At 45.0% G+C, this 13,366-nt stretch overlaps 1 protein-coding gene across 2 annotated transcripts in view; it reads right to left on the reverse strand.

Moving 5' to 3' along the window:
• Positions 1-1,790: 1,790 nt before the first annotated feature.
• DGCR2 (DiGeorge syndrome critical region gene 2) overlaps positions 1,791-13,366 on the reverse strand; it is a 45,827-nt gene continuing 34,251 nt past the window's right edge. For both annotated transcript variants that reach the window (XM_030958686.1, XM_030958685.1), the window contains exons 7-10: positions 13,137-13,340; positions 8,242-8,394; positions 7,563-7,799; positions 1,791-6,779 (exon numbers count right to left, since the gene is read on the reverse strand). In XM_030958686.1, the coding sequence (XP_030814546.1) occupies positions 6,538-6,779; positions 7,563-7,799; positions 8,242-8,394; positions 13,137-13,340 (836 nt within the window). In that variant the 3' untranslated portion in view covers positions 1,791-6,537. The remainder of the gene's footprint in view (positions 6,780-7,562; positions 7,800-8,241; positions 8,395-13,136; positions 13,341-13,366) is intronic.

The following is a 13,366-nucleotide window of genomic DNA, read 5'->3' on the forward strand; positions in this document are numbered from 1 at the left end:
TGACACGTTGGTGGTGAGCTCACAGCTGATCCTGCAGTTTTGTGCCATCCTCATAGGGCAACACCACGTCCATCAGCCTGCTGCCTCTGAGCCAGGAGGTGGCGGGGTCCCTGCAGACACACACAGCACCAAGGGCAAGAGCCATGATAAGGGGAAAAATACCACTGCAAGATAATAGTTACTTAAGCTGCAACCATCGACTGGTCGTGGGCACGATGCCACCCTGGTGGGAACCCCCACCATGTGCACCATCAGCAAGCCCTGTGCCAGCACAAAGCAGAGATGCCAGCAGCTCCTGGAGGTAAATCCTTCACTGCCACCCAGGAGCCTGGCCGGGGACCCGGGCAGACAGGGACAGTGGTAAGACCAAGACTTGAGCCTCCACAGTGTGGTTCACATCACACAGGCATGGGTGCACGAAGAGAGGCAAAGTTCACAGGCAGTAAATACTCTGATCTTTGATCCCCATAATAAGCTGGTGCTAGCCCAGGAAGAAAGCCGGGAGCGGGGCAGGGAGTGCAGCAGGGGCCGGCCCTCCGGGGCACACAAAGGAGGCACTGTGGCCGGCAGATGCGCTCTGGCCACACGCCGCTGCACAGCCCCTTCATTCATGCCACGCTCCCGCCACCGCCGGGGTCAGCGACATCTCCCCCCGGGCCTGGCACCCCCGGGTCAGTGCCAGCGCACGGCCCCGGCGCGGCTCTGACACGGCCCTGGCGCGCTCCCAGGGGCTGAGCGCCCCGGACACGCCGCGCTCAGCACAGCTGCTCAGCACTCGCTCAGAAAAATGCATTTTAAGCTGCTAAGAGCTTACAGCAGGAGGCTGCCCAGCAATGCCCTGCCACAGCAGCCGAGGGTCAGCACACACAGCTGCCTCTGGACACGCGTGTCCCCGGGTCAGGGCGGGGAGCCCGAGAGCCCTGGCGGCACTTCGGACAATCCCCACAGGAGCTGTCCTGTCCCCAGGCAAGGGGCAGGAGGCAAGGGCAGGTTGTATCTGCACGGCATCTCCCAGCACCCGCAGAGCCCCAGGTGTTGCAGGCCAGACTGAGCCCTCCAAGAGGAGCCCCTCGTGCTGCAGCTGCTGCGGAGAGACGCGGGCGCTCCAGAGCAGCAGCGGGGCAAGGGCTGCGCCCATCGGCCCCGGCTGAGCCAGCACCGCCCGGCTGGAGCCGCCGTGGAGCCCTCTGGAGCTGCGCTGGCCATGGAGCTGCTCTCTGGAGCTGCGCTGGCCATGGAGCTGCTCTCTGGAGCTGCGCTGGCCATGGAGCTGCTCTCTGGAGCTGCGCTGGCCATGGAGCTGCTCTCTGGAGCTGCGCTGGCCAGGGCCATGGAGCGGCTGCGGTGGCAGCTGCCCTCTGCAGGCATCGGGACAGGAGCGGGGCCATGCCTGGCCCCACAGCGACAGCGCCCGCTGCAAACACTGCGAGCCCGGCGGCTCGAGAAAAAACAGCGAGCTGGGAGTCTGCACCAGCCTCTCCATTCTGCAGAACCCCCGGCGCCTGGACTCAGCAGCTTCCCATGGGGTTGGGGAGAGCAGCACGAATACACTGCACTTCATTTTCTTGGGTATACACTCAAGACCTTCCTAAAATTACACTAATACAGGTGAATCCCACTGGAACCTGTACACATAGGAACTCTGGCAGACTACCTTCTCAAAGTTAAATGCATTTATTGATCTTTTTGCAAGATCACAGCTCAGAAGAGTGATTTAACAAAACCCTCCTTCACAACACTGGGCAACCACATCGACGCAGAAATCAGGAGACACAATTGGAACACAGCATTTCTCTTACAGAACACAATTTATTTGGCATTTGGATGAAATGTTTCTCACAGCATCTTGAAAAAAAAAAAGAGATTAGTGCCAACCCCAAAGAAGTTAAAAACAAAAACCAGTGTCACAGGGACTCAATTATTATAGTATCAAATTTAAATTCTACATGGTATTTCACAGAATATCAAAATCTTTTATACACTGCCACAGTTAAGTCCAGTCACAAACCAACTACACAGGAGAAGCCTGCAAGTGCAGCGCTGGCTAAAATGATTTTCCAGAGGAAGGTACAAAGCAGTGTCTCATTCTCTCACAGCCTCCCAGGCACCCTCAGCCCAACACACAGGGATGGTGCAGCACAGCCACCTCTGCTGGCAGCAACCCTGACCCACTCAACACTCGAGGGGCACATCCTAGAAAATTAAAGCTATGTGGTACCGTAGCAGGCAGGCAATGCTGACTGTTATTAGGGGGAAGCACATCTTCATCACTGAAAGCATCTATTCCAAGGAAACACCTATTTCACTTGGGACTCGGGAACATGAGAAGCAAACATGAACTTTGATTCACCTCCTCTACACTCAAGTGCTCTAATTTTATGGTCCAGCTCCCAACTTGCAAGGGAAACTTAAAAGAAATTTCTGCATATTACATGTTCCTTAGCTAGGGATAAAAAAGACGTTTCAGCAACTGAAAAAAAGAGATGCACATTATGGATTGTACGAGGCAACATTAAAACATCAGTGTTTTGCCACTGAGAAGTCACAACTGAAAGATAAAAACATCTTTAAGTACCAAGTTCAAATTCATTTAACATGAGATGGGAAAAGAATGGTAATAATTACTGGTCACAAAAAACATTTTCTTCCCAAGTACTGAAACAGGCCATCACCCCATGGCACCTGTGGAGGCAGAGCACCCACCAACTGCTAGATTCAGCCTTCAGAAAAAAATGTCCACCTACTTCATATTTCGTCTAGATCGGTGTCCGGCTGTGCATGGCAGAAGGAACAGTCTGAGGCTCAAAGTAAACAGGACTGAACACTACACAGACAAGCTCCTTGCACACCTGAATGATGGTGCTGACCCTGCACAACAGAACCCACCACCCCTGTAACATTTGAACTCTGAACTCTCCCAGTACAGAGCCAGAGGCTGCTGTGGGACTGTGGATGGGCATCACTGACAAACCAGAGTGTCTGGGGCTGCTCTTAGGGAACAGCAGAGGCCTCAATATGGCACCACAGAACAGGGAAGCTGAGGAGCAGCTTTGTCTGAGGCCACAGTGGGACAAGACCAGCCCGGTACAGAACCAAGTGCTGGGACTTGACAACAACTGCAGTCAAGGGCAGCCCAAGAAAAACACACCCTGGGCTCCCACAGGCTGCTGGAAACCATGTGGCAATGCCATCTCCCTGCTGGGGCTGCAGGGACATTCAGGATGCACCAGATGTCAAGAAGAACATCCAGAGATGTGAATGGCAGTGGGGAAAAATCAATGCAGAAAGTAACTCCAAAGATCTCATCAAATGAATGGCAATCAAACCAGAGAGGTTTTCCTTGGGCAAGCACCAACTCTCTGTCATCAGCCCTCGGGACAAACTGCCCACCAGTCACCTTGCCAAGGGCAAGGAGGGTTTCCTGAGGAGTCCACTGTTGCCAAAAAAACTCTTAACTCTTCCCAAGTTTTTCCAGCAGTCTGAGTAGTTGAGACATTTTCTGCTACAAAGGCTCTTACTCCAAGAGAAAGTACTTAATGTGAAAAAGCTACATTAAAAGGGAGGGGGAAATGACAATTTTATTGCCAAATTAGAAGCTCACTGAGAGGTAAATGAGCTGTACTTAGTGAGCTGCTCCATTCAAGGCAGAGTTTCCCTTGTTTACATTTAAGATGAAGAAGGATAGGGGAAAACAGAAAATAGCAGCCTCCTGCCAATATACAAGTGGGAAAGGCTCAGAAGCAATGGGGAAAATAATCACACTGAGGTTTCTACAAAGAAGCCTCCATTTGGAATAGCTACAACCAGGAGCCACAATGAAGTTGCCAGTTGTAACTGAGCTTATTTGCAAATAAAATTCACCACAGAACCAGAAGTAAAATACAAAAGTATTGAACAGATTCCCGCAGTGTTAGGAGAAGTGTGAGGTAAGGTATCTGTTCACCTCAGCCACAAAATACAGCCTCAGAGACTGAACCAAGCCCAAAGGCTTTTTGTTATTGCGCTAGGATAGTACAAAGAACAAATACTCCATCTGGCTTCAAAAGAAATTGGAAATTTTCTACTTTGCACTGCTAACAAAGTATTTTTCAGGAACAGATTGCAGTAGCATAGACTTTGCATCCTATTTAAGTGTACACTATCACAGCCTGTCCTACAAGAGAGTGTAGCCAGCTTGAGAGAAGTATTAACCCTAGAGCCTAATTTCTATCTCAGGGCTTAGCTTCACCTAGCTGGACGCAGCACAAAGGTTACTGTCTACAGTATGTATAGATATATATATATATATATATAGATATATATATATATATATATATATATATATGTGTGTGTGTGTATATATATATATATATATCACCACCCAGAAACACACACACGCACACACACATTCGTACCTATAAAACTAAAGAAAAATCAGTACATACAATGTATAAAACGTATGAATGTGCTCAAAAATGCACAAAACCCGTTTTATTTTCATACTTCAGAAATGCTCAATAATTTGTATGCATGGTTCTGACTACTGCTATCCATCCACTTCATTAGACCAGGACTTGGAACTCGGAGAGGACTCGGTCAGAGATCCCATAGAGTGGAGAACTGCTCCTCTCGTTTCGTACCACTGCTGCTGGAGCCAGGCACAGCAGAGAGCAGGATGGGGTGGTGGAACAGCTCCAGGCAGAGAGAGGCTTCCTACCAGTGCTTCCTCCCACTCGTGTGCCAGCAGCGCTCCCAGAACTGTGATTCACGCTCTCGCTGGAGTCAGGGCTGTCTGCAGTGTCTGCACGTCGAGACACCAGATACGACCTCGATAACCAAACTCACAGTTTTCTGTGCAAAACGAGTTGAACTGTCAAGACCAATCCCCAAGTACAGTATAAGCCTATAGGCAAGACAGGGAATGGAAAGTAGCAGCATATTCCGTGGGGAAAGAGTCAGCTGCACTGGGAAACCACAACAGTGGGTTAGGATTTGTCATACAAGTATGATTTCTCATCATTACTAGAAAAATAGATCACATACACAGCCCCATGCAGTGCTTTCTTCCTGTCCCTCTAGGCTTGTACCCTTCATAAGGTAACAGGAGACCGACCACTCACAAGAGGCATTCTTTACAATTTCCTTAAAATTCATCTCATCTGCTGACTATTACAGTAAGTCAAGGAGAAGCAGAGGCAATGGGAGTAGGGGAGAAAAGGGTAAACTATTTGTACACCGAAATCCAAACTTAAATTTAAAATTGCCTGTAAAGATTATTTTATACTCATTAACAAAACCAACAGCGCTTGACTTTGGGTATCGTGAGGGACTGAATGAATCTTTGCCATCTGTAAATTAACTTAGCTTAAAGAGTTCAATACAAGGGGGAAATTTAAGTTGACATATCAGACTGAAGCAAACTGCTTTATTGATTTAAGTACACTAACCTCATTATAACCCCTTGTGAGACCTGGATAAATGGCTTGAGGGGCACAGGGGAAATCTCCAGAACAGGGTTGGCTATTTATGGGACTGAGATAAGGAAGAGGTGTCCAATTAGAATTAAACATCACCTATAGCACATGTTGATCACCATTTTTAAGTGGTATTTGTAGAACTGTAAAGAAGTGAAATGAAGGGGAGGGAACACACATGCTAAATATAGCATGCAATAAGAAAAGCAGGAACAGTGGTCTTGTATCTAGGCCAATTTTGTGCAACCATTCACTGTAAAGAAGTTAAATCACAAAGAAAATACCCTGATCTTACTTATGGGATTAGAACAAACAGGGGCTTCACACAGTGAACTCAGGCTGCATAAAGTTAACTGCCCCCATCTCTTCCCTAAAATACTTCCTAACACACGTGAGGGTTCCACTAAAGGGACATCACACAGACCCAGTTTTCTTCGTGGGCCAGAAGTTTATCCAACAATACAACAAATAACTGTAATTGCAAATCCTGTTTTTCTCAGTACCCATTTGTCACATATTGCGTAGATCATTCCTGCTCCAGCTCCTCTGGTGTTCTGATCAAGGCACTGTGTTTTACACAGTGTAACTCTTAATGGCATGAGTCCCACTCCATAAAACAGGCCCCCAGCCCCCTCCTCTGCAGCTCCATCTTCTCTGCTTGAACAGTGATTGCCCCCACCCTTCTTTTCCATTGTCTGTTTCCTGGGTCCAGTGGTATCCAGCCAAATCCAAGCAGCTTTTTTCTGATGTAGATTTTGATTCCTCTCAGGTTAAGAAAAAAAAAAAAACCAACAACCCAAACTACCCATACTTCTCACCTCCTCAGAAGTCAAAGGAATTCTCTGCTCTCCTTTCCATAGCCAATGGAAAAAAAGAGCAGTTGTACAATCCATATTTACAGGACAAATTGATTAGTGAGTGAATAACGACAGCCAAAAAACGAGAGGCACGATCCTAATCTAGAACATAAAAGCAGTATTTGAAAAACAAAGTGGAGATTCCTTCTGAAGTTCAAGCCACGGATTAGTGTTTGTCTGTGCAAACAGTTGCTAAAACTCTGAGCGGTGCTGGGCGTTTCACTCCTTTATACAATGGTGTTGAGGGAACAGTGGCTGTGGCGGCTGCCTGTCAAAGTTTCTGCTGGGGTGTTTTCATTTATGGGTGTGTCAGGAGGGACAAGAAAGGTGCTGCTGTCAGCAGAGTCTTCCAGCTCCACTGGAGAAGGACCAACTGAGGGAGGAAGCGACCCCTCTGTCAGCTGTGGGGATACATCACAGTTTCCTAGTGATGGAGGACTGCTTTGCACAGCCTGAGAAAGAACTCCATCTGCAAAGGACAAAAAACCAAGCAGAATCAGAACGTGGAGTTTACCATTTCACATTCCCAAACAGATTTATGATCCATATTTCTGGGAGCTCTGAGTTTTTCCTGGTTTTGAGCTAATGCACAACAAGATGAGACTGCAAAAGAGGAAAATTGTATAACAAAAATAAAACTTTGACATATAAATAAGATGCTTGCACTAATCAGGCTCACTTATCCTGTGAAATATGCTGCTATAAAATCTCAAATTGGAATGATTTCTACAGTATGTGAATATCACAGCTGCAAAACTGAAGAGCACTGGGTGAATCATTAGACAGTGGTATTTTTGGTCAATTTTTAGGGGGTGTGGGTGGGGGAAGCAGGGAGGAGAGAAGAGGCTGGATACATTTTATCCAGAATCTCTTGTACTTGACATTTGTTCTACTTCTTAATACCAAACTCTATCAACCTACCTTCAAAAGGCCAAAAATGGTAGCAGAATGTTAGAAAAAAGGTAACCAGCTAATCCATCCAAGGTTAGGCTCAAAAATAGGTAAGGTTTAAGAGGTAAACTGTTTACAGATTGGATTCCACTGCTAATTTAGGTGATTCAAAAACCTTTGAGAAAAACCAAACTTAATGATACATTTTAACAAAAGACTTGTCCATCACAGAAAATGGAGATTTTTTGGTAAAATGTCTTTTTCCCTCACAATAGCTAAAACACACGATTATAGCTTAAAAACATCCATCCTCTAGCCAAAATGAAAAAGTGGGAGAAAAGAGAAATTATTGTCTGCATACCTGGAGTGGAACAAAGGATGCTGTCTGGATTGACAGAAGCCTCATAAGGAGGAGGTGGGTCATCAGGATGTTGAATATCTGGGTACTTGTAAGCAGTATAGGGTGGAGGGGGATGATGAAAATGAAATGCTCCACCCTCCCCATCGTCTGAAAGATGCAGTGGAGTAAGGCCAGTTCCAAAACCATCGGGACCGTAATCAAAACCAGGCATCCTGCGGCCCAAGTTGAAATGGTGCACTATTTCAAGAGAAGGAAAAGGAGTAAGTGACTTTATCTCGTGCTGTCTTCTTCAGTTTAAGTCAGATGTCAACACTTTTTTCCACTTTTCACACCCCAGCAACTCAGGTCTCCTGAAGACCTAGAAAAGTCTACATAACCCATCCAAGTCAACTTGCTGCAATTACACAATACCCAGGCCCACCTGCTCCCAGTCTGTTTGTCCTGCATCACATCTAAATTTGACTGTAACCTCTTCAAACTACAGACTGTTGTTCACACAGAAGATATTTCAGATTTGGAGCACATACAAACAAAAATATTCTTCCATCATCCACTACAAAAGTTAAAGTTTGAAGACCCCCACCAAGACACACGCACAGTCAAGCAAGACAATGACATTTCTCCCCTTTCCATACCCCAATGTGTCAATATCCAGCACAAGGAGAGAGCTGATACTCACAGTTAGCTCCAATCAGAGACTCAATGCGCTCTCTCCGCCTCTGGCGCAGCCGGTGCACCATGAAGAGCAGCAGGGAGAGGATGAGGAAGGAGGAGATGCAGCTCACGATCAGGCGCATTCCACCGGCCATGGAGTCAAACAGGCTGTTGCCATCTGTTCATCAAACATAGAAAAACAGCCTGTTATTTTTGTTCAAGCTTCATTTCTCTTGATGCTCTTCTGTCAGTAACGGAGAGATAAACGTAGAGTGGAGATTCATTAGCCTGGTTTAACGCTTCTCCGTATTCCAAATATATAAGAAAATCATGAATCATCAGGTGATTTATCTTTTTACTGCAAGAAGATCTGAAAGTTTCTAAGAATATCTTCCTTGGGAAAAGGGGCAAAACGTTGAAGGCTTTGGGCCTCAGAAAATTGGAAAAAAGAAAGGTTAGTGGCATTTTGCACATCCACTTGTTTCCCTTGCATGGCTGATCACATTATACTAAAGAGGAAAAGGCTTGAGAACTAGCATATATATACACTACATAATTTCTGAACATCCTAACCCTTCCATTTCCACTAAAAAAATCTCTGAACATTGTCACTGTCACTCAGATGTGGCTATCTAAATTCCACATGTCACCAGTACACTGGTCAGCACCACTAAGTGATTGGAACATGGTAATAATCACTCAGGAACTGAAGAGATTAAGGTGAATGGGAATTAAACCTTTTCCTAGAGTCATACCAAAAGCAAGTGGCAGAACAAGAAACAGACCCAGGAGCTCAGAACTTTGAGAGCTCTATCCCATTGTTAACCAGCCCCACACAGGGAAGGCTCTTGTGAACAAATTACCACTGTACTCCCAGCACCAGGCACGAGAGGAATTAATTTCTCACAATTCAACTAATCCCCCTTGGTTATGCCTAAGCAGCACATGCACACACAGCTACTCTACACAAACAAAAACGACCTAAAGATGATGTACTGTGTTCTTTGCACTAACTTCTACTGAAGAGCTCTGAATGAGAAACACACCCGGGTTAGGGGTGGGTAAGAAACAGATGAGGTGGCTTCACAACGTGGTCACCTGCTGCTACAGGACACCAACACCAGCAGGGAGGGCCTCTCTTCCCAGTCACTACCAGAGGAACCAGCCACGTCCTGGCCACCTCTCCACACCCACTCCATACTTTTCCTTTCACTAACAGCAACTGAAGTTTTAGCAAAGATTCCTCATAAAAGAAGGCTAAAAGCCTCACAAAAATTTTAAGTATTAGTTTGCTACATATGCTAGTAACAGAAAAATCCACCTAATTTGTATCATTCCAGTCCATGGCTAACAGGCTGGCATTTATTATGTAACACCTCCTTGCCAAGAAGGAATCCATTTAATAGTGCACCACGCATAGAGCTCGAACATTACATCCTCTCAGATCCGGCTGTGCAGCACAACAGCCTGGGTGCTGTCAAACCCTTTAGCAAGTACCACTGACAGAGCTTCAACTGCTGCACTCACACACCTCCAACCAGCACAGCCTCCTGAACACCACAGACCTGCCCCTGCTCCTCCTCCATCTCACGGCCACACCGACTCCATCACCCCTGCAGAATACTCAAGGCTGTCAGTAACACTGAAGTGCCTTTAGTAAAATACATTCACATAGGTGCAGAGGCCCAGAGAAGCTGACTTTAGTCATGGGATGGGTTCTGGTGGTGCATCCCCCTCTGCAGGCTGCACTACGATCTGAGAAATGCTCATCAGACCTTGATGAGTTGCACTTAGGCTAAGCCCTCTTGAGCTTATCAGAAACACTGTCTGTTCCCAGGAACTAACAGGTATCTAAAGAACATCTGGTTTTTAATGAACAGCCTTGGAAACTCTTTTTTTTCTTTTTGCCTGAATAACAATCCACTTGGAGTGGTATTTTTGTTATTGCACCTTCAAAGAAAGTTACTGACTCAAACTGTAGCCAGGATGGAAAATTACTACAACTAGTGCCCATTCTCTTGTGACCCTATAAACAGGAGCCCAAAGCGGGATCCTTCTGATCTCTCAATTCCCAGATAAGGGGCTCATGTGTATGTCTCAAACACCAACAACCAGGTGGCTGTGGAGCCAGCCAAGGACTGCTAGTAACAACAGAGACAAGAATTGTTGTTAATAACCAAGGACTATTGGTATTAACATGCCATGAGAAGGAACAAGATTTGTCTGGAGAAGAGGAGCCAGGTGGAGATAGGGCAGCGCTTTTCTGTGAGAAAGAACCACATCACAGTACAGTGCAGGTGTAAAAATGTGTGGCAGGAAGTGGGCATGGACTCTAGGGTGGGATTGAGATCACCAAAGACACCTGAAGCCCACAAAAATACAAAATTAATTATTTCAGAAAACTTGGTTTTACCCTCAGTAGTGCCCTGTAACTGCACCAGTTCAGTCACTAGAAAAGCTTCAGCACATCAGTTCTTTCCAAGTATTTTATTTCTTCTACTACCTTTTCACAGTTGCAGGTCTGTCTTAACAAGAGCCATAAGAGAAAAATTATTTTCTACCACAACATGGAGTAGCAATAGACAGACTACCTTGGTTTCAAAATACTCCTCTGCTGTTTATCTTTGGCTAAATGAGAAGCATCTTTTAACTGAGTATAGCTGGGATTGCTCAGCTTACTCCTACCACTGAAAAATCCCCCTACTACCAAGTCCTTGAGTAATATTTGTTACCACTTGTAATCATTGCTCACCCACTCACGCTGCAAGAGCTGATTACCTGCCAACCCAACAGCAGGATTTATTTCTCCCAGGTCTCTCCTTGGGTGATTAATTTACTTACTGTTGATTAGTAAACTGTTTTCTTTCCTTTGTAACAGAACTTAGGGAAGATACATGAAAGAATCAGACAAAGATAAATACATGCTGATTAAAGAAAGTAATTCATTAATTTTTGTCATCTGGAATAGTCATTTATAACCACCCTGAAGGAAAACTGAAATGTTTAATTTAAAATTTTCAGTGTTTATCACTAGCTGAAGCAACTTCATGATGAAAGAAGTTGGATGACTGCTTGATAATTCCTCTCTAAAAAACTAAGTTTCTAAAAAATCCACCAGAACACTTCAAGCAAAAGTATAATGAAAGAGTCTCATTTAGCATCAATACAGAAGAAGAGCTTAAGGATGAGAAAGGATGTGGTAAAATACACTCTTCAAATCAGGATTCATGAAATAGTTAAGACCCACAGCAATGAGCAAGGATTAAAGAACATGACACGAGGTTATCCCAGGTCATCTGATCCTGTCTGCTGGATGATGCTTTGCTGACACTGGTCCTGAAGATAAAAAAAGTGAAGCCTAAGTCTTAACTCAGCTGATAAGAGTTGGAGGAAGACTCCTGCTTTTTCCCCACTCTTTCACTGCGGATCTGCCATGCCAGCTGCAAACATCTGTTCAGCTTAAAGCTCAGAACAAATGTGACACAAGGAGAGAGAGTGGCCTTTAATGATTAATCTCTCTAGTTAGGACCAATAAGACTGCAAATTTGGAAGCAAATAAGCACCCCTTTATTTGTAACAGATTGAAATAGAAGCCTCTGATGGAAGAGCTGACCTTTTGTGTTTTCCACAGGAGTTCAGAAAAATAGTTTCTTAATGCACTCAGATAAGATTAGGTTCTTTTAAAATACCAGTAAAACCAATATCACAGAATTGCTGAGGTTAAAGGGAACATCCTGAGATCATCTAGTCCAACTCCTGTTCAAGCAGCATCAGCAAGAGCAGGCTGTGCAGGACAAAGTCCAACCAGGCACTGAATATCTGCACAGAAGACAATTCCACAATCTACTCCAGTATCTGACCGCTCTCACAGTGAACTCCAAGCAAGCTAAATTCCTTTTCTGTACAGAAAAATAACCTCCCCAAAATCTGCACCCTAAAACATTGACTGACAAACAGTTCAAAGTCAACTTCATTGATTTAATCAATCCAAAACAAAAACCTCTACTGATATGCGAAATCAAATAATTAGGTTGTAGGTCCTGATTATTACTGAAACTCTATTTAATTTTAAAACCTCTGCTTCCCACATGATCCCTGCATGAACACTTCCACACACATAAATATGCTCATGACCAGAAAAATATGCTTAATTAGTGCTCAAGAGAAAACTGTTTTGTTTTCATGACAACTAAACATGACAAAGGAAATGTACCAGATGCTCTACTAAAAACCCACAGTATCATCCCCCTCCAAACTGAAAATAAACTACTGCTTCTCCTTTCTAAGGAGCATCAGGGATAATTCATTTTTACCAGCCACAGTCTGAAGTGTTTCCCATGATTTCAGACCCTTCCCCACAGGGTGGTTGTACCCAGCAATGTAGAGGCATGTAATAGACATATTTTATGAAAAATCCTTTTGCTAGGATTTTTCTCCTGAGAAGCTGAGAGGCCTCATAAATTAAGTGTAAACAATAATTATCTCCTGCTGTGGAATGCAACAGGTGCATCTTTGATTGGTCTCATGTGGTTGTTTTTAATTAATGTCCAATCACAGTCCAGCTGTCTCAGACTCTCTGGTCAGTCACAAGACTTTATTATCATTCCATTCCTTTCCTTTCTTTGCTAGCCTCTGATGAAATCCTTTCTTCTATTCTTTTATTATAGTTTTAATATATCATTTTTTTAATATATCATAAAACAACAAATCAGCCTTCTGAAACATGGAGTCAAGATTCTCATCTCTTCCCTCATCCTGGGACCCCTGTGAACACGACCACATTTGGTGAGCCCCGAGTGAGGAACATTGCCACAGAGGCACTGCAAGGATGTGTTGTTTCAAACAAAGCTATACCCAAAGATACCCAAGTTGAGCACTCAGCTGATTTTTACTGACAAAACTGTAGCACCAGAGTCATACCTGGGTCCAAGCAGGTGAATTTGCAGCACTCCTTGGGGTCCTTGCGGTACTGCTGGCAGCCCTGGGGCCGCTCACACAGGGCGGCCACGCACATCTCGGGCTCCCCGTTGTGACACGTGCAGCTCAAACAGGGATCGTTCCCCTTGGGAGTGAAGTAGTAGCCTTCATCCACAATGTTGTCTTTGATATCAACACAGGTCTGGCCTAGAACAGACAGGCACAGCAATGTC

This window comes from Camarhynchus parvulus, chromosome 15 (genome assembly GCF_901933205.1).
Source record: "Camarhynchus parvulus chromosome 15, STF_HiC, whole genome shotgun sequence".
NCBI lineage: Eukaryota > Metazoa > Chordata > Aves > Passeriformes > Thraupidae > Camarhynchus > Camarhynchus parvulus.